This window comes from Rhinopithecus roxellana, chromosome 13, assembly GCF_007565055.1.
Source record: "Rhinopithecus roxellana isolate Shanxi Qingling chromosome 13, ASM756505v1, whole genome shotgun sequence".
NCBI lineage: Eukaryota > Metazoa > Chordata > Mammalia > Primates > Cercopithecidae > Rhinopithecus > Rhinopithecus roxellana.
The window spans coordinates 49,002,069-49,022,244 of record NC_044561.1 but is presented as its reverse complement, the minus strand read 5'-3'; the positions used below and the strand labels follow the sequence as shown (position 1 = coordinate 49,022,244).

Here is a 20,176-nt window from a genome sequence, read left to right as displayed (position 1 = left end):
CACCATACCCAGACAATTTTTGTATTTTTTGTAGAGATGGGGTTTTGCCATGTTGCCCAGGTTGGTCTCAAACTCCTGAGCTCAAGCGATCTGCCCACCTCGGCCTCCCGAAGTGCTGAGATTACAGGTATGAGCCACCACACCTGACTAATAATTTTAAATATTAATTAGAAAGCAGGCCAGGTGTGGTGCCTCACACCTGTAATCCCAACACTTTGGGAGGCTGAGGGGGTGGAGTTGAAGACCAGCGTGACCAACATGGTGAAACCCTCTCTCTACTAAAAATACAAAAATTAGCTGGGTGTTGTGGCTCGTGCCTATAATCCCAGCTAATCAGGAGGCTGAGACAGGAGAACTGCTTGAACCCGGGAGGCAGAGGTTGCAGTGAGCTGAGATCATGCCACTGCATTCCAGCCTGGCCGACTGTGTGAGAGTCTGTCTCAAAAAAAGAAAGGAGAGGGGAAGGGAGGAGAGGGGAGGGAAGGGCAAGGGCAAGAAAAGAAAGAAAACAATGACAATAGTAATAAATTATTTTATTCTCAAGTGGCTGAATGAACTATATATATATATACACACACACACACATATATTTATTTATTTATATTACCCTAGATTGAGCTGAGAGGTGGAACTAGAAAATACTTAGGTAAACTTGGGCAAACTTGATCAAAATCATGTACTAGTAACTTCTCCTATGTCCTGACATCCTTCATGGATTAGCCTTATCAAAATCATTTACCGAGAACATCGATGTGATGAGAACAAGGTGAGGAAAGGCAGGGAGAAGTCTGGGGGGAAGAGTGATGGGCTGCCTGGCAGAGTATCAGGTCAGAAATCCTGGCAGGTTCCCTTCCTAACAGCAGCAGGTTACCTAACGACTGTAAAACTTTCTCAGCAGTAAGGTCACAACCTCCTGAAACTAAATCAGCAATAACTCCACAACTGAAATTCTGATGGCAGAATGGAATAAGAGAAAACAAATTAAATGGTACAGGAAAAGTTACTGACCCCCAGGTTTGAGTGAAAAAGAAGAAATGGGGTGCCTCTAGTCATCTGACCTTTTCTCCACTATGAGATTTCTTCTTGCAGCACTGGAAGAAAGCCAACAGAAAACCAAATACCATTGTTTTGTTTTGTTTTAGACACGGTATCACTTTGTCACCCAGGCTGGGGTGCAGTAATGTGATCTTGGCTCACCTCTTGTGCTCAAGTGATCCTCCTGCCTCGGCTTCCCAAGTGGCTGGGACAATAGACACCCAAAACTGTGCCTGGTTAATTTTTAAATTTTCAGTAGCAACGAGGCCTTGTTGTTGCCAGGCTGGTCTCAAACACCTGGGATCAAGCAATCCTCCTGCTTTGGCCTCCCAAATTGTTAGGATTACAGGCATGAGCCACTGTGTTTGACCCCAAACACCCTTTAACTATTTTAACACCTGGGTCCTGACCAAAGATTGGCTACAGAGACCTTCAGGGATTCAGAGCGAGTTCCACTTAAATTAGCTGGCTAACTAAAGGCTAAACATTGTGAGCACACACTGGACAAGACAAACAACGGCCCCAGTCATGTGGAGGCTGCTGCAGTGTTCACTTCTGCTCTTCCTCGCCTTTGCTCATACAAAGGCAAAAGAAATATTTTTCTTTCTTTTCTTGGACCACTATCCTATTTGCCTAAAAATCTTCCCAAAACCTTTCCCCTTATAAAAACCAGCCTTGTGGCTAAAACTTACTAAAAGAAAGGCAATACATTGTTTTTAATAGGAAATCTAATAAGTAAAACCAGAGTATTTCTGTATCTTAGCTTATCGTGAATTGCATCAGAGACACCCTGAATTACTGCTGACTGCAGTAATTACCCCCTCCCAAACCTATTTCACTTTGTCACCTATCATCAGCTATCTGAGGATGAAGAGATGAAAAGAAACTCTAACCACAATTTTCATGTTTTGTTTTAAACTGCTAAACAATCTCCCCATGAATCAGACGTTAGATTTGATTACTGTGATCTTCAAATCAACCTAAATAATTAAATCTAGAATGAGAACAGAAATCAGAACTACTGATCTCAGTCAACTAATTAACCAATTAACTTATAAGAAAAATACCTGCTTGAAAGATAATTTTTTATGGAATCATGTTTGTTTGTTTTGAGATGAAGTATTGCTCTGTCACCCAGGCTGGAGTACAGTGGCACAATCTTGGCTCACTGCAGCCTCCGCCTCCCAGGTTCTCCTGCCTCAGCCTCCTGAGTAGCTGGGATTACAGGTGTGCACCACCACACCTGGCTAATTTTTTTTATATTTTCGGTAACATAGGGTTTCGCCATGTTGACCAGGCTGGTCTCGAACTCCTGACCTCAGGTGATCCACCTGCCTCAGCCTCCCAAAGTGCTGGGATTACAGGTGTAAGCCACCACGCCTGGCTGGAATTAGGTTTTTAATCAGGATAACAATGTTTATTTTTCTCTATTCCATTTTGTTCTAAGAAAGAATTTAATGTGGCCAAGTGACTCAATACTGTGATTCAAAATATATATTTCTAGATGCCATAATCCAAAGGAATTGTTCATGCACAAGGAGAAACAGACATTATGGAAACCTAAAACCAAAAGGAAGAAGGATCAATGGAAGAGCAAAAAAAAAAAAAAAAAAAAAAAAAAAAAAAAAAAAACCCAGAGGTCGCAGCAGCAGACTGTTTGTTCCTTTCCCCCTGACTGACAGCCTGCATCTCTGCTTTCATTTTGATTACTGTACATCCTAGGGTTAAAACGTGAACATGCTCCTTCTTCTCCCCAGCACTATCTTCCTGCAGGGGGCCATCATTTTTCAGACAGAATTACCTCCTAGAATTTCATAATGTTATAAACTGAGAGGGAAAAAAAGGAAAACATTTATTTTTAAAATATACAAGAAAACATAGAAACCAATTCATTTTCAGACTTACCAAATGCTGGTGCGCTAGAAATAGCTGGTTGCTGTTTCATGACAGGGGGAAGTGCAGAGGGTAGTTGATATCCTTGTAGCTTCAGTTTGATAAGTTTCATAGCTATGGAAAACTCCACTTGATCCATTCTTCCATCATTATTCATGTCAGCTAGTGCCCTGCAAACCAACAGCATGGCCTGAGAACAACTGTGACCATAAAAGAACCTTTCCAAAACCACCACTCTCACCAACACGAAAACAAAATAATTAGCACTCTTACCCCTAGAGAGAACAACAGAAACCATAACTGCTTACCAAGCTATGGGGAATAGCCTGTAAATACTGGCCACATTTTATACAAACATAAAATATCTTTCACTCTGCCACTTTAGCAGGTAATTTTCAGCCTCAGTGTGAGGAAATGTATTTTAGACATCAAAAGGGGTTTCTTTCTGAAGTGATGAAAACATTCTAAAATTAGCTAATAGTGACTGTTGCACAACTCTGTGAATAAACTAAAACCAATGAATTAGACACTTTAAATGAGTAAATTTTATTATGCGAATTATTTCACAATGAAGCTATTAGAAAAGAAAAAGATTTAGAAACAGAGAATGTTAATATTGCTAGAGATACTCAGACTGCATTCTTTGTAGAGCTCTACAAACTTCAATGTGGGAACATGACACAGTATGCTATGCTACCTACTTATGCTATGCTAGGGTTACTCTACTATAAGGCTAGAAACCTCTAAAGCTCTTGAAACTAACTTTTCTTTAGAATCGTGCCCCTTATCACTCAACAATTTTGTAACTCAGCTTACAAAATGTGTTTGCTATCTGAAAATGGTACTCAAATATACATGGTCCAACGCAGCCTACAATGAGCTTTAATGTAAAGTACTTTCTCAAAGAAGAGTAAATAAAAGGAATCGCTTCTCGGCCTTTTGGCTAAGATCAAGTAAGCAAAACTTTGTCCTTGTAACTGGAAACTACATTATATCATCAAAACTGTGCATATTCATGACTTAAGCTCTTCTGCATAAAAAAGTTTTATTCAGATTTTATTTATTTTAATCCAGATATTAAAAGCATGAGGATTTTTTAAAATCAATGTTGGCTAGGTGCGGTGGCTCAAGCCTGTAATCCCAGCACTTTGGGAGGCCGAGACGGGTGGATCACGAGGTCAGGAGATCGAGACCATCCTGGCTAACAGTGAAACCCCATCTCTACTAAAAAATACAAAAAACTAGCCGGGCGAGGTGGCGGGCGCCTGTAATCCCAGCTACTCGGGAGGCTGAGGCAGGAGAATGGCGGGAACCCGGGAGGCAGAGCTTGTAGTGAGCCGAGATCTGGCCACTGCACTCCGGCCTGGGCGACAGACCGAGACTCCGTCTCACAAAAAAAAAAAAAAAAAAAAAAAAAAAAAACCAATGTTACAAAAAAATGTATTTGAAAGATCTAAATAAGCCAGTTCAATTAAAATACCATGATTAGCAATCTTTTAGACTGAGCCATATCTGGACAGTGTTCACAAAAGAAAATTAAGTTACACAGAAAATAATTCTGCATAGCTGTTATTAACTCAAAGAAAGAAAACATGTAACACAATAAAAAGCATAGCATAAGACAAAGATCAAAAAATCTCTAAAAGTGATCAAAATTGTAAAAGTCGGCACAATCATTTTAGAAAATAAAGATCATAACGCAGGAAATGAAGTTCTGTGGTTGCAGAAACCTTCTTTTTGCCTCAGATAGGAGCTCCCTTCTCCTGTAGTCATGGGCCCTTCAGCAATGCATTCAGAATCTGAACTCTTCTCACTGCTTGTAAATTTAAGCATCACTTTTCTGTATTTCGTGGCCATTTGGATTCGCACTTCTATGAACTGCTTATTCAAATCCTTTGCCAAATTTTCTGTATACTGCATGTCTTTTTGTTGTTAGTTTATAAGAGCTCGTAGTGTATCACAAATTAACTGTTTATCTGCTGACCGCTGAAAGATTTTTAAAAATTCATTATCTGTTGATTTATGTATATTTATGGCATAGAAATTCTATATTTTCATATATAAAATATTTCTTTTATCGTATGATTAGAAGGTTTTTAGTCCTTGATTTTCTAACATTGTATTATTTTATTTCATTTCAATCCTTAAACCATTAATTGTGTGTGGGGGTGGGGTAGTTATTCCAGGGTCCAATCATATTTCTGCTACATGGATTCCTAGCTTTCCCACTAATATTTATTAATTAATCCCTTTTCTTCTCACTGAACTAATATACATTTTTGTCATGTATCAAATGTTCATATGAAGTGAGAACTATTTCTGCACTATCTGTTCTGACTGAACAATTTCCAGGTCGATATTACAATGATTTGATCACACTGGCTCTCTGGTATAGTGTGATCCGGGAAGGTCTGGGAAGGTTTTTCTTTTTCCCTTGGTTATTCATGGATGTCTATTTTCCTATGAACATTTAGATCATTTTATCTATTATATAAACAACCCTACTGGCATCCAAAAACTGCCTTAGAAGGGGATTTTTGAAGAACTGATTAAACCACAATTGCTTTTGCACCAATAGTTTACCCAATCAAAGAAAAGAGAACCTTTCCAGTTGTTCAAATATACTAATATTTCCTTTAATAAAATTGTATCACTTTTTTCATATAATACGCTTTTCTTGCTAAATATATTCTGAAGAATTTTATCATTTTTGCCAGATTTTAGATGAAACATTCCCATTTCCATTTTTTAGGTGCTTATTTCAAGCATAGAAACATTTTTTATTTAAAAAAATTATTTAGGTTGTATTCAGCTATCCTACCAGACTCCTACAAGTCTTATTAATGTTTTAAAACTAAAATCTCTTGGGTGTACTAAGTATACAATCACATAACTAGAAAAAAATGAGCATTATCTTTCTTTTCCAATATTTAAGCCAATCCTTTTTATTGGTTTTACTGCCTCTAAGACATTACTGAATGCGTTCTTGCTCAGTTCTGAGTTTAAATGAAACAGTAGATTTACTAGAGCTAACAGTTAATAGAGTTCATTGTTTAGAGTGACAGTTGGTAGTGATTTCTGGAAAATAATGTAAACTAAAAACAAAATTTTGAGTCCCCCACCATCTGAACGGACCCCCCATCTCAGCCAAGGGCATTCCAAAGTTAACCTGAAAAACTAGTTCAAGCTATGACAGGAAGAGGAAGTCGGATGTGCCTCATTATACCCTCCTCCCTTTTGGAATTCAGGCCCAGTGGATCAGCATTAGCATCAACACAGGCCTTAAGACTGATAAAGGAAGCTCTTAAAGTCTGATAAGAAATATTTACCACCTATTTTCTCTGAAGTCTACTACCCAGAGGCTTCACCCGTAGGACAAAACTTTGTTCTCCAAAACCACTTATGATAACCCACACATTCCTTTTTGTTGATTCCAGCTCTTTAGATAATAACTCTTTCAATGAAATGTCAATTAAAAAATCTTGAATCCACCTATGACCTGGAAGCCTCTGCTTCCAGTTGTCCCATTGTTCCAGACTGAAATAATGTACATTTTACATATATTGATTGATGTCTTATGTCTCCCTAAAATGTATAAAACCCTGTTATATACCAACCACCTTGGGCAAATGGTCTCAGGATTTCCTGAGGGCTGTGTCACAGGCCATTGGTCACCATATTTGGCTCGGAATAAACCTTTCCAAATATTTTAGAGTTTGACTCTTTTCATGGATAGTCGTCTCACATATTTAAGTAGTTTCCTTTCTACTTATTAGAAATGGTTACTGTATTTTTCATCAGGTGTCTAACTGTAATTACCGATTCAATCACAAGTTTTCTTCTTCCTTTTATGTGCTGAAATAATGACTAATGTTGATAGAATTTTTCGACCGACTCTGAACCAGTCTTGCATCTCTGGCATAACGTTGGTCATGGTGTATTCTTTTCACACACTGTGAAATTCTAATTGTTAAGATTTTGATTTTTTTTGCATCTATGTTCATAATTGAAACTGGTTTCTAGTTGCTTTATTTTTGTACTACCTTTCAGGTTTTATAAAGGAAATTAAGTAAATGAAATGGTGAACTTCCTTCTTTTGCTAAGTAGTTTTTTAAAATATACGCAATTGTTTAAAATGGTTTGGCAGGGAAGAGTTCCCATTAATCAAAATCAACATCAACATGCATACTAAAACCAATCAATCAGTCAGGCAGGTGCCCACTTCCTATTCCCCACACCACTGCCCAATATGATCTATGGTGAGAAACAGGAATATCCAATGTGGGACAATGAGTAGGTTAGGGGAGAAGACTTTAGGTAATGGCTTAATTAGACTCTAAAGGCATCCTACAGAAGTGTTTCCATGGGTGAGGAGAAGAAATTTAATCATGAGGTTCCAGGAACTTGACTTTAAACTACACACCATAATCTCAACATTTGGTTGAAAATGTCGTGATACTCAAAAAATGCTTTTCTCAATAAACATAACTGTGGGGAATCCCTGGTAATGAAAACTCTAAGAAATTTATGGAAATATGGTAGTTACAGCTGGGCGCAGTGGATCATGCCTGTAATCCCAGCACTTTGGGAGACCGAGGCAGGTGGATACCCTGAGGTCAGGAGTTTGAGACCAGTCTGATCAACAAGGTGAAACCCTGTCTCTACTAAAAACACAAAAATTGGCTGGGCATGCAGGTGCCTGTAGTCCCAGCTACTTGGGAGGCTGAGGCAGGAAAATTGCTTGAACCTGGGAGACAGGTTGCAGTGACCTAAGATCACACCTCCAGCCTAGGTGACAGAGCGAGACTCCATCTCAAAAAAAAAAAAAAAGAAAAGAAAAGAACAAAGAGCATTTATAGCAGGTTACCTTAATGTGAGGAAAGGAAGTAATTTAAATATGAATACATACATATTATACACATTATGTACCTGCCTTTTTGCAGCAAAAATAAACAAATGAAGCGTAACAGGAAACTAATACAATGGGTGGGAACAGGGTACAGGGATAGAAGAGGGAGTGACATTGTCTGAGCACACCTTTTGGTTGAGCTTTGGCTTTTAGAACCTTTTTAATCTGTTACGTATTTAAATAATAAATGAAGTCCACAAAGATGAGGAGTGGTATCTAAATTAAATAAAAATGAAAATAAACCTAACCATATTATAAATAAGTAACATATCCACCTAAGAGGTGGAAAAAAAAGCCTAGTCCAAGTAACTTCACATAGTACTTTATATGTCCTCTGTTTAAAAACAAAAGGAACTACAAAATAATCTTGAACTCTACTGTGAACGGAAAATAAAGACTCAGGACTCCAATTCACTATGCAAAAGATAGAAAAGTAAGCTGAAAGCTGAGTCATGCAAGAAGCTGTCATTCCTTTTGTTCCTAAGCAGAGAGCTACAAATAAAAGGTCAAATACCTCTACAGGTGGCTACTTTATGTTCCATTTTATCTTATGTAAAGTGACGACTTATTGAGCACTTCATTGATTTACTATTACCTAATTGACTATTCCCCTGCCTGCTCCTTTTCTCTGGCAACATATGGATTACCATACCCTCCCTCTTTGCCCTCCAGCCTACCTGTTCCCTTTAAATACTGAAGCCATCAAAATCATCATTGGAGAAAGGTACAGACTGTTTCTGTGATTCTGTGCTTATTTCCTCCCGGCATGTCCTTAACTTTGGCAAAATAAACTCCTAAACTGATTGAGATCTCTTATCTCAGATACTTTTTGGTTTACGCTACTTACTAAGTTCGTTCTTTTTGTTTGTTTGAGACAGGGTCTCACTCTGTCGCCCTGGGTGGAGTACAGTGGCATGATCATAGCTCAATGCAGGCTTGAATCCTCAGCTCAAGTGATCCTCCCACCCCATCCTCTGAGTAGGTGAGACTACAGGCATGCGCCACCACACCTGGATATTCTTTTTTTTTTAAGTAGAGATAGGGTCTCGCTATGTTGCCCAGGCAGGTCTCAAACTCCTGGGCTCAAGTGATCCTCCTGCCTCAGCCTCCCAAATGCTGGGATTACAAGCATGAGCCACAGCACCAGGCCTAAATTTGTTGTTTGTAGTGGAGGTGAATGTAACAACTCTGAAACTACTCTGTGTGTGTTACAGGATGAAGGGATGAGGCCAGGCTCCTCTTGCCCCACCTCATTCCCCGCAGTGTTGGCATCTATAGATTCCTTTAAGAGCCTAGCTCATCCACAAAGGCTGGCCTCAGGTTGCTCATCTCTCGCCTGCGGCCCCCTGGGCTGGAAGTGAGACCCAGCAGCAGCGCACACTAAACCAGCTTCGTCAAACATTCATTCTCATTCATTCAAAAACCAATTATTGGGGGGAGGGGGGTGGGCATCTATCTGGAAATTGGGGTTACATCTATGAAAAAGACACAGTTCCTGCTACCACAGAGCTTATAATCTAGTGCAAGTAGAACTAATGAGAACAAACCAGATTACTCTACATGGTGATAAGTGCTACCAAGGTAAAGGGACGAGGTGGGCAGAGGGGACCACTTCAGACTAGTTGGTCACGGAATGCCACTTTGGGCAGGTGACATACGAACTGAAACCTGAAAGGCAATGAACCTGCAATGTGAGGAACTACAGCAACTGAATTATAGGAAGAGGAAACACTAAGTATAATGACCCCGAGGCAAAGAGAAGCCTGGCCCATTTAAAGAACAGGAAGAAAGCTGGGAAGGATGGCTCAAGCCCATAATCCCAGCACTTTGGGAGGCTGAGGTGGGCAGATCATGAGGTCACGAGATCCAGACCATCCTGTCCAACATGGTGAAACCCCGCTACTGAAAATACAAAAATTAGCTGGGCATGGTGGTGCATGCCTGTAGTCCCAGCAACTCAGGAGGCTGAGGCAGGAGAATTGCTTCAACCTGGGAGGCAGAGGTTGCAGTAAGCCGAGATCGCACCACCGTACTCCTGAAAAGATTATTCCTGGCGGACGCGGTGGCTCATGCCTATAATCCCAGCACTTTGGGAGGCTGAGGCGGGTGAATCATCTGAGGTCAGGAGTTCAAGCCCAGCCTGGCCAACGTAGTGAAACCCCATCTCTGCTAAAAATACAAAAATTAGCCGGGCGTGGTAGTGTGCACCTGTAATCCCAGTTACTCAAGGTGCTGGTGCAGAAAAATCACTTGGACCCGGGAGATGGAGGTTGCAGTGAGCCCAGATTGCACCACTGCCGAGCCTGGGCTACAGAGTGAGACTTTGTCTCAAAAAAAAGATTATTCCAGCTGCTGTTTGGAGACTAGAATCTAAAGGGGCAAGTATGAAAGAGAGAATCCAGTCCAGATGCTCGAACAGTGGGCCCAGGTGAGATGACAGGTTAGGATGGCAGCAGTAGGAAAGAAGTGGCCAGACTGGGGATAAAGTCGGTAAATGCAGTCATGTTGATGGATTGGGTGTGCAGGGTGAAGAAAAGAGAGAAATCAAGTGTGGTGCCCAGGTGTTGGTTTGGGCAGCCAGGTAACTAAGATGTCATCTTAGTTCAATGCCATGAACTACTGAGATGGCAAAGGCTCAGGAACGAGGATGGAGGAGACGGGATCAAGAGTCCAGGATGCCTTATTCTTTTTTCTCTTTTTTTTTTTGTATTGAGTTTAGCAAATTGATCTTGTTGGGGTTGAAGGCCCTTCTGACACATACTCAGGAGTGTCTTAAGTACAAACTATTAATATATGGCTGTTTGCTCTGACCCACCCATTCTGAACCAGATCATAAAGCTGATCTAATCCTTGCCTTCATGTGTCTGGTTCCCTTCTTTCCTCTCAGGGCCCATTTCCAAGTAGTGCTCCCTCGCTCCCTCTTTTCTCTCCATTTCTGCAGGCCCTGTGCCTCAGACTCCAGAGCCCTCATCCAGCCTCTTTACCACTGTCTCTTTTTCCTTCCTGTACCTTCTGGCTCTTGTCTATTCCCACTGCTTTATTCTCCTCCCCTCCACATCACAGCAAGGTTGGAAAAATTCTAAGCACTTCAATTGCCAAAAGGATATCTGCCAACTTCCTTCCAGCTCCTTATTAATAAGACAATTTCTAGGAAGAGGTATCATCTTTGGCCACAGTTATATTTGGCATTACACACACTGACTTGACTCCATCTTCTGAGAATTAAGGTTTTCTTATATTCTTAATTGGAAATCAGCTAGGAGGGACAAGGAGTCCCCAAAGCATTAACAGATTACAGTTCAAAACTTCACAAATTAGTTAACTGGAATGTATTTGCTACACAGAAATAAAACATAATAAAGGTTTCTAACATATACTGTCCATCAGTTCATATCACTCAAATATTTGAAACAAAGTCCAGAACAAAGTAAGTAAAGCTCAGAGAGAAACCAGACAGTTTCCAATTCTCAATCCAAACTTCTCTTCTTTGCTGAATGCGGTGGCTAATGCCTATAATCCCAGGACTTTGGGAGGCTGAGGCGGCCAGACTGCTTGAGTCTAGGAGTTCAAGACCAGCCTGGGCAGCATGGCAAAACCGCATCTCCACATAAAACACAAAAATTAGCCAGTCGTGGTGGTCCATGCCTGTAGTCTCAGCTACTCAGGAGGCAGAGGTGAGAGGACTGTTTGAGCCCAGAAGGTTGAGGTTGCAGTGAGCTATGATCATGACACTGCACTCCAGCCTGGGTGACAGAGTAAGACCCTGTCTCAAAAACAAACAAAAAAGCAAAAAATTATCTTCTTCCCCAGATGACTGACACAAGGACTGCCTAAAACTTCAGAGTCAAACCCATTACTCTCTCTACCAAAAGGAGTAAGGACTTACCCTGGGACCCTATCAGAAAATCACAGAAGAAAATAAGAACAGTATGGGGGTTGGGAGGGCTGCTTCTTTAGATCAGCTATTATTAGTTGCAATTTTAAAAACCTAGGTTTGGCCGGCTGCGGTGGGTCACGCCTGTAATTCCAGCACTTTGGGAGGCTGAGGCAAGCAGATTACTTCAGGTCAGGGGTTTGAGACCAGGCTAGCTAACATGGTGAAACCCTGTCTCTACTAAAAATACAAAAATTAGGCGGGCATGGTGGTGGGCACCTATAATCCCAGCTACTTGGGAGGCTGAGGCAGGAGAATCACTTGAACCTGGGAGGCAGAGGTTGCAGTGAGCTAAGTTCGTGCCATTGCACTACAGCCTGGGCAACAGAGCAAGACTCCATCTCAAAATATAAGCACGAAAAAACAAACAAAAAACACCCCTAGGCTTTAAAAGATCAAGTACTGCCCAGGGTTACTATGTGACTAAGTATCAGTCAGCTTAGTTGAAAGATAGATCTTGCTAAACTCATACTTTGCACTGCATTATTCCATCATCTGGGCAGGATATCAGTGGTTCATGAAATTTCCAATGACTTTTCAAAGATACTTCTTTTGGGAAAAAAAAATGTTACAGACATTTTTTGATAGTAAAATACACCATCACAAACTTATTTAGCAAAACGTAAGAAAAAAATTAAAGATTAATTGATTCAATCTAAGATTGCCAAATTACCATCTTTTTTTTTTTTTTTTTTTTTTTTTTTTTTTTTTTTTTTTTTTTTTGAGGCGGAGTCTCGCTCTGTCGCCCGGACTGGAGTGCAGTGGCCAGATCTCAGCTCACTGCAAGCTCCGCCTCCTGGGTTTACGCCATTCTCCTGCCTCAGCCTCCCGAGTAGCTGGGACCACAGGCGCCCGCCACCTCGCCCGGCTAGTTTTTGTATTTTTAGTAGAGACGGGGTTTCACCGTGTTAGCCAGGATGGTCTCGATCTCCTGACCTCGTGATCCGCCCGTCTCGGCCTCCCAAAGTGCTGGGATTACAGGCTTGAGCCACCGCGCCCGGCCCAAATTACCATCTTTAATTAATAAAAATGGTCACTATAAAAACTTGACTTTGGGCCACTCAGGTAAAAAGTACTTTAGAAAGTTAAGACAATTGTTCTTATTTTTTAGAGACAGGGTCTTGCTCTGTCACCCAGGCTAGAAGGCACAATCATAGCTGACTGCAGCCTCGAACTTCAGGGCTCAAGCAATTCTCCCACTTCAGCCTCCCTAGCAGCTAAGACTACAGGCATGCACAATGCCCAGCTAATTAAAAAAAATTTTTTTGGCCGGGCACAGTGGCTCATGCCTGTAATTCCAGCACTTTGGGAGGTCGAGGCGGGCAGATCACAAGGTCAGGAATTCAAGACCAACATGACCAACATGGTGAAATCCCGTCTCTACTAAAAATACCAAAATTAGCCACGTGAGGTGGTGCAGGCCTGCAATCCCAGCTACTCAGGAGGCTGAGGCAGGAGAATAGCTTAAAGCTGGGAGGCGGAGATTGCAGTGAGCCAAGATCGTGCCATTGCAATCCAGCCTGGACAACAAGAGCAAAACTCCATCTCCAAAAAAAAAAAAAATTTTTTTTTTAAATTTTTTTTAATTTTTTCAAAGATAAGGGCTAGTTATGTTGCCCAGGTTGGTCTCAAACTCCTAGGCTCAAGCAATGCTCCCACCTTGACCTCCCAAAGCATTGGGATTACAGAAGTGGGCCACCACACCCAGCCAAATGTCACTTTTTTCAATTAAGACAGTTGTCTTTGCCAGGCATGGTGGCTACACCTATAATCCCAGCACTTTGGGAGGCAAAGGCAGGAAGATGGCCTGAGTCCAGGAGTTCGAGACCAACACGGACAACATAGCAAGATCCCATCTCTACAAAAAACAGAAGAAAAAAAATTAAATTCATTAGAGTGTATTTTGTTTTACTCCATCACACTTACCACCACATGACAATTTTTGTGTTGTTACTGTCTTCCTCCACTAGATTGTAGTTTCAATAAAAGAATGGATTCTGTCTATTTTGTTCATTGCTATATTCCAAGCACCTATTAACAGTCCCTGGCCCATAGTAGATATCTGATGAATAATTTTTCAGTGTTGAAAGAAAAATGAACTTTCAAAAACTGGGAATAGAACATAAAAGCATAATCCAGTGGAGGAAGTTAAGTCTGGGGAAGAAGGTTCCAGTGAGATGTCCTGATGGTGTGAGACATGATCATGTATGAGGTGCGAAGCAGAAGAAGCTTGTTACGTTCACACAGGTGCCACAGGTCTCTTGTGTTTAAATTGTCACATTTAACTGACCGAACAGCACTTCTGTGCTCACTTGCACATGACTTCTTTCTTGCAGGCTGTTTCTTCATCTGAGCCTTTTACTTTACTTAAACTGTAATTCCAAAACCGCTTGGTTTTCTGATTTTTCAGCTCTAATAGATCAGAAGTTAGAATCAGAATGGCTTCAGAGGAGCAAGCACACTAGTTTAGAGACAGTCTGGCGGCCAATATGCTGACAACCAGGAAAAAGAAAATAAAGCGGACACCCAAAAAAAGCACACGGATCTGGTATCATTTCGTTTCAATTCAAATATATCCAAATACACACACACATGCACACACACACACACACACATATATATATATATACCGTGAAAGTTTTGCTATTTCAGGACGAGTAACTGATTTTCATAATGATGACATTTCATCGAGAAAAGCTTAGACTGTGTTCTGTAGACCGTGCTTAAAAGAAACACAAAGCTCTATCAACCTTTATTAATTTCTATAAGATTATAAATGTAAAAGTTTGGTCATTTAAGAGGATAAAGTAATCAGCTGGAAAATTTAGTTATGTAGAATACCCAGTCCCTGGAGATGATAGCTTTTTGGGTTTTATTTTGAGGGTCTATTATGTCACAGGAGCCACAATAAGTCCTTGCTTTTTCTGGAATCTTCTCAACAACTCTCATAAAACTTAAGCATTCCTATTTTCTAGATTAGAAAACTGAGGTAAAAGAGGGTAACTGTATCTCCAAATCAGAGATACTGACAATGGTACATCTGGGATTCAAACTCAGGTGTAGACTACAAATCACATGCTCTTTCTTCACAGCGAGCTGCCTTCACAGCACTAATTAACTCAGGGAAGTGAAGTATTCAGCACCCTTGGTGAAAAAATGAGACATCTTAGAGGACAACAGAATTCAGCATTGCTCTCCAAAGCCATGAGTCTAGAATCCAAACCTGTATTTGCCACCCTTTTTTATTATACTCTCTGTATTTCCTGTGGCTTAAAAGATTGAATGTCTATTTGTGATAGTCGAAGAATTCAATATTATCTATTAATATTATGGATTCACCATGCACTAACTCTCTAATATTTTCTTTACCTTTTATTCTTCAGTCAATGAAAGACAAAAAATCATTCCATTATAAAGCAGGAAATGTGGGACATTCACATAAATATGGGTGATATGGATGAAGCCAAAACTAACTGGTGAAGGAACACCAAAATTTAGATGTCTCCATGGAAACTCAACTTTTTGGCAGTGTTGTCATTCAAATATCACCACTTTTTTTGTTTTGTTTCAGTTCCATATGAGAAAGACACTTTTCAGACATCATTCTCTGGTAAGAAGTAACAAGATATTTCAGGCTAGAAATACATGTTCTCCTTTTAAAACATAAGAAATCATATTAACATATAGAACTAAATGATATTTTATTTTGCCTTATGCTTATGTAAAATTCCAACTTACCATATCTGTGCTAAAACAGGTTGAGGTAACCCAGATTGAAAAAAAAAGTTTCTAGCTTGATCACCTGTAAATTAAATGGAAAAGGTTTCAGGAAAAAAAAAAAAAAAAAAAAAAAAAAAAACAACAGCTAACAGAAATCCTCTAACAGCAAAATTATAAAATTTAAAAAGAGGCTGGTAATACTATAAATACCGAGTTGAGTGCATTATAAAAGTTCAAGGATAAGCCCAAAGGCAACAGTACAACAATCCATCAGCACTGACTTTAGGATTAAAAAAAATCATTTCAATAAGGGCCTACCATTTCCTGGCATAGATTTTCCACTTTAATTAATCTGCTATTAACTAAGGATGAATAGCTACCCGCTGTGCAATAGCACATTTATAGGAATCCTTAGGAAACCGATGACCCATACCTTCACTTTATAAAAAAATTTATTTGCCATTCCCAATACCTATACTCCAAATTCTGGGTACTTCTGATATATTTACGGAGAATAACAATGATTAAGAACCACACCTGAGGTCAGGAGTTGAAGACCAGCCTGGCCAACATGGTGAAGCCCCATCTCTACCAAAAATACAAAAAATAAGCTAGGCGTGGTAGTGGGCGCCTGTAATCCCAACTACTTGGGAGGCTGCGGCAGGAGAATTGTTTGAAACTGGGAGGCAGAGGTTGCAGTGAGCAGAGATCATGCCATTGTACTCCAGCCTGGGCAACAAGAGCGGAACTCTGTCTCAAACAAACAAACAAAAAAATTAGCAGGGTGTGGTAGCAGAACAATTCCCCAGGAAATAAAGATTCCATTTTTTCCAAAGTGAATTCCTGAAAAATAATCAAACAGGAAAATTAGTTTGTTTATTTTTTGAGATGGAGTCTCACTCTGTCACCCAGGTTGGAGTGCAGTGGCGTGATCTCAGCTCACTGCAACCTCTGTCTCTTGGGTTCAAGCAATTCTCCTGCCTCAGCCTCCCAAGTATCTGGGATTACAGGCGCTCACCACCACACCCAGCTGATTTTTTAATTTTAGTAGAGATGGGGTTTCACCATGTTGACCAGGCCGGTTTGGAACTCCTGACCTCAAGTGATCTGCCCGCCTCAGCCTCTCAAAGTGCTGGGATTACAGGTGTGAACCACTGGTCCTTTGATCTTAACAAATTCCCATAAATTATATGCACAAACAAGTGGTTTGACATGCACTAAAAACTGCAAACAAGGTATGATTCTATTACGTGTAAAAAAATTATAAAAGGACAGGCACAAGGTTAAGGCCAAACAGGTAAATGTCTCTCCTTGGTCATATTTGCCCATCTCGGCTTTGCACAATAGAGTTTCCACAGACATCTGCACTACTGATAAGTAAAAATGAAAAAATGCTGACTCTGATTACCAGTAATGAATCCAGATATTGGCTTTAAACTATGGAACTGCTGATCATGCTTCGCTCTTTCCTCTACAGTTATGGCCCAGATATCCAGGCTGCCTAAAATCCAAAGAAAAGACAAATTACTCAGGGAGAAAAGCAGAACAAAATGCTCTCACACACTATTTCCACAGCACTTCAAGATTCTGTCTATATATTATAAAGACTTGATAAAGTCACATCTGCTTGTCCTTGGAAGTTATGCATATAAAGTTAGAAAATTAAGTGTAAAACAGGACACAAAATGTAAGAAACAGAAAGAGAGAGAAAGGGAGGGAAAGGAAAGAAGAGGCACACATTCCTTTTTTAGAAACTTATCTTATAAGTTAGCAAGATTATAGTAAATTAATAATTTACTTACATAAACCCAAGCAACAGACTAAATTAACTTAAACCTAATACTGTACCCTCAAGTGCCTTAAATACCACAAGCAAAAGTTATGAAAGAAGTTGAGTGTGATAAATATCCATGAAAATCTTTTGGGGGGGTGATTAAAATATTAATATATTAGATTGTGGTGATGGTTACACAACTATAAATTTGCTAAAAATTATTATACAGCTAAAGCTAGTAAATTTTATGGAATATAAATTACATTTCACTAAAGCTGTTTTTAAAAATGGGTATCTCAGGATGCAGGAAGCAGAGTTAAAAAAAAAACAAGAGGGGCAGGGATGTCCTGATATGAAATAATAGCCAAAGAGAATGGGTTTTAGGTTTTCCTTCAGTTTCAGCTCTTAGGCTGACTAGATGTCTACTCACGACTGAGATCTTGCTGACTTTAGTCCTAGGTCTCCTCAAATTGACTAAAATAATTCTAGATTATATACATGGAAAGCTTTCAAAAGCTTGGACACCTTCCACAAAACTGGGAATACACAATACGTATGTTTCACACAAAATGTGAATGTGCCCAGCACACCAGCAAAAACATCTAAACATTGCATCTCTTCTCTCTACCGGGTCTAGTATGACACTGACTAATAAAATAAAAATCCATTCAGTCACTGGAAAAATATTTACTGTGGGGACGAAGTGGTGTCCAAGACAGAGATGACCCCTTCCCTCACAGGCCTTACAGGTCTGCAACTTCTAGAAGAAATTTTCACTGCCCTGTCAGAATTCATCCCTGTAACTATAAACAAAAACCAAAAATTGTACAGTAATTAAGGGGAACAAAAATAAAATAGAATAGTAATTCTGAAAAGTTTGCAGATCTCTGCACCAGAATCCCACAGAGACTTTTACTCTCTTCATGATGAGATTAGACAGCTTCCAAGAGTAATCTGTTAATATGAATTTTTAATAAGTATTTTTTAATAAGTACTACTTTTTAATAAGTATTTTTGTTAAAAAGTAACTTGGGTGTAAGCAAGAACAATTAACAATTTCCTAATAACATTAGGAAAAATTAGCCACAAAACACATTTTATGCAGACTGATACATTTCAAACTTATGTTTAGTTTAATTAAAGTAAAACAAACAAAAATGTCATGCTTCAAATCCAGGCTTTGAAAAAGTGTAAATGACCCCATCACTTCAAAAAATAACTTGCTGATAAAAAAACAGAGGAGTGGGGGAAAATTCACTAAGAGACTTGGGAAAGACATGGCCTAATTGCAATGTTTGTATCTTATTTGGATCCCAATTTAAACAAACAAACCATAACAAGAAATGTCTAAAGACTATCAGGGAAATGTCCGAAGACTATAAGGTACAGATTAGATACAGCAAACATTTTATAGGTACGATAATATGGTATTGTACATTTATTTATTTATTTATTTATTTATTTTGAGATGGAGTCTTGCTCTATCACCCAGGCTGGAGTGCAGGGGTGCGACCTCGGCTCACTGCACCCTCTGCCTCCCAGGTTCATGTCATTCTCCTGCCTCAGCCTCCCGAGTAGCTGGGACTACAGGCGCCCACCACCACGCCCGGCTAATTTTTGTATTTTTCGTAGAGACAGGGTTTCACTATGTTGGCCAGGCTGGTCTTGAACTCCGGACCTCAGGTGATCCACCGGCCTTAGCCTCCCAAAGTGCTGGGATTACAGGCGTGAGCCACCACACCCGGCCCGGTATTGTAAATTTTTATAGGTGTGATAATGCCACTGAAGTTACATCTTTAAATGTTTTCTTATCTTTTAGGTACACATAATAAAATATTTATAGATGAAATGATATGATGCCTGGGAGTTGCTCCAAAAGAATCCAGATGAAACAATATTGGGCATGAGTTGATAATTAATGAAACTATATGATGGAATACATGAAGGTTGATTACATTATTTTCTCTACTTTTTAATTTTAAATTTGCCACAATATCAAGTTTTAAAAATCTGGTCCCAAAGTACATTAAAAAGAGAAATTTCTGAAAACTTACCACCAAAAGGTGTTGGAAACTGAGCCATGGTTCTGTTACTTTTACCTTGCTAATCGACGCCTGTAAGTGAAATGCAACATTTAAGTTTATGAAAACTTAATTCCTGTATAATCATAAACACACCAACATGCTATCTTTAATGGTCAGAGGACTAATACTAGAGCCAGAGCATAGCTCTACAATTAAGGAATTCATTCATTCACGTGTTACTTTTTAAATATAGAGTTGTCCCTCATTATCCCAGGAAGATACGTTCCAAGACCTCCCATGGATTTAAAAAAAAATCCGTGGATCCTCAAGTCCCTGATATAAAATGGCACAGTATTTGCACATAACCTAAGCAAGTCCTCCTGCATACTTTAATCTCTAGGTTACTTACAACACCTAATACAACGTAAATGCTATGTAAACGACTGCTATACTGTATGCTTAGAATTCCGTACATGTTTAGTACAGATGCAATTTTTTTCCCCCAAATGTTTTCAATCTGTGGTAGTCTGAAGCTACAGACTTTGTGAAACCGATGGATACGGAGGGCTGACTATACCCTTTTCTTAACCATCTATAAATACCAGTCCATCTACTTGATGGATATAATCAAAGCTTCTTTTCATTGAGCACTTAGAACATGCTACACATTATACTAGGTAATTCATAGGTCTTATCTCTTCTACTCATCATCACAGCCCTGTGAGATAGGTTACCATTATTACCATCCCCATATTATGGATCAGGAAAATGAAAATCAGAGAGGGTACGTGATTAGCGCAATACCATTCGTTTGGTGACCAAAGGCTGTGGAGTTAGCAGGACAGCTAACTCCACAGCCTTTCTCCCACGAAAAGCACTGAAAGATT

General features: G+C 39.7%; 1 protein-coding gene across 3 annotated transcripts in view; it reads right to left on the bottom strand.

Annotated features, from left to right (window-relative positions):
- The window catches only part of ITSN1 (intersectin 1), a 248,611-nt gene that overhangs the window by 150,015 nt on the left and 78,420 nt on the right, over positions 1-20,176 (bottom strand). For all 3 annotated transcript variants that reach the window (XM_030914040.1, XM_030914041.1, XM_030914042.1), the window contains exons 2-5: positions 19,320-19,379; positions 16,900-16,992; positions 15,510-15,573; positions 2,941-3,098 (exon numbers count right to left, since the gene is read on the bottom strand). In XM_030914040.1, the coding sequence (XP_030769900.1) occupies positions 2,941-3,098; positions 15,510-15,573; positions 16,900-16,992; positions 19,320-19,347 (343 nt within the window). In that variant the 5' untranslated portion in view covers positions 19,348-19,379. The remainder of the gene's footprint in view (positions 1-2,940; positions 3,099-15,509; positions 15,574-16,899; positions 16,993-19,319; positions 19,380-20,176) is intronic.